Below are 1,309 nucleotides of genomic sequence, written 5' to 3'. Positions count from 1 at the left end.
AATAAAGGCAGAGAAAAATATTGGAGTATCCAATTATAAACATGAAATAAGGATTGATCTTAGATTTAAAAAGTGAACGAGATAACAAAATTTGAAAAAGAAAATAAAACAGCAGACGACAAAATTTGGCCATGCAAAACAGTAAAAGACACAGACGATCCATGGGACAACATGGACATACCAAACATTATTAAGAAACGAACATTGGTCCTAGATAGGTCCTTAGATATTGTTGTTGTTGTTGGAGTCTTGAACATTGTTGTTGAAAGGCATATCATCGAAAAAACCCACAACATCATCATTCCAGTTAAACATCTCAGACAATGGAGGACTCTGTGGATAGTCATAGGAATATCTTTGGTAGTTATTCATTGGCATTGATGCACTTATTTGGGGGACATTCATTGAGGGGTCCATTAATGGTGTCATTGGAGGAAATTCTGGAGCAGATGTTGACGGAGCTATCATTGGTAAAGGACTTGGAGAAGCCATTGTGGTTGGAGCCACTGGAGGGATCATTCCAGGAGCATTTGATGTAGAAGCCTCTCCATCAACCTTTATTTTCATCACTTCACGTACCCTTTTAAGGGTTTCATTGATCACGTAACTCAGATCGTTGAGATCGTAAGGTTTAATGTTAGTGGGAATATTTTTTCCATTCAACACTTCATGCATCTTGTTCGTGAACTCCTTCACTCTGTTCTCCTTCCTTACCTTTGACAATTGATTCTCCAACTTCTTAATCCTTTTCTTGATGACATCTTCTAGTGTCGCCATATTTTGAAATTGCTCCAACTCTGGCAGCTCCCTAAACTTTCTAAAAGTATTGGTAACAGCTTCCTGATTTGGAAATACCTTAGGTTCGTCGTGGTAAGGACTATAGACGACAGTAGCAGTCTCAACATCACATAGGGTGCTAAGTTCTTGGGCCTTTTTCAAGTATCCTTTCTGTCTTTTTTTGTATGAGACTTTTCTCTCGGTGATATCTTCAATCAAAGCAAGATTCACTCTCGATCTAGTCATGGCTAAAGAGGAGGAAATGAAGGAGGAGAAATGTGTTTGTTTTGATATGGGGATCAAATGGCTTTGTTCTTGTTGTTGATGTTGTGTATTTCTTTGCCTAGGATTATTTCCTATTTATAGGGGGAATTTAGATTATGTAAATTTTTGAATAGTTTGAATTAGAGGATTCTTAGTTGTCACTAGTAACTATTTTGGCATGAAATTAAATGAGGGTGGATTAGATACCAAGTTAGTTACTATTCTCTTGAAATATATGTAGTTTATGGATAGAAATCTCGAATCATGT

At 36.8% G+C, this 1,309-nt stretch overlaps 1 protein-coding gene across 1 annotated transcript; it reads right to left on the bottom strand.

Annotated features, from left to right (window-relative positions):
* Nucleotides 1–222: 222 nt before the first annotated feature.
* On the bottom strand, nt 223–1,023 carry LOC132061182 (agamous-like MADS-box protein AGL80). Its single transcript, XM_059454038.1, has one exon. The coding sequence runs from the start codon at nt 1,021–1,023 to the stop codon at nt 223–225; it is 801 nt and encodes a 266-aa protein (XP_059310021.1).
* Nucleotides 1,024–1,309: the final 286 nt, after the last annotated feature.

The sequence above is a fragment of the Lycium ferocissimum genome, chromosome 6 (assembly GCF_029784015.1).
Source record: "Lycium ferocissimum isolate CSIRO_LF1 chromosome 6, AGI_CSIRO_Lferr_CH_V1, whole genome shotgun sequence".
Classification (NCBI taxonomy): Eukaryota; Viridiplantae; Streptophyta; class Magnoliopsida; order Solanales; family Solanaceae; genus Lycium; species Lycium ferocissimum.
This window is presented reverse-complemented; position numbering and strand designations above follow the sequence as displayed.

Coding starts and splice junctions, on each gene's coding strand:
- LOC132061182 (XM_059454038.1), bottom strand. CDS start 1,023: ATGACTAGATCGAGAGTGAATCTTGCTTTGATTGAAGATATCACCGAG.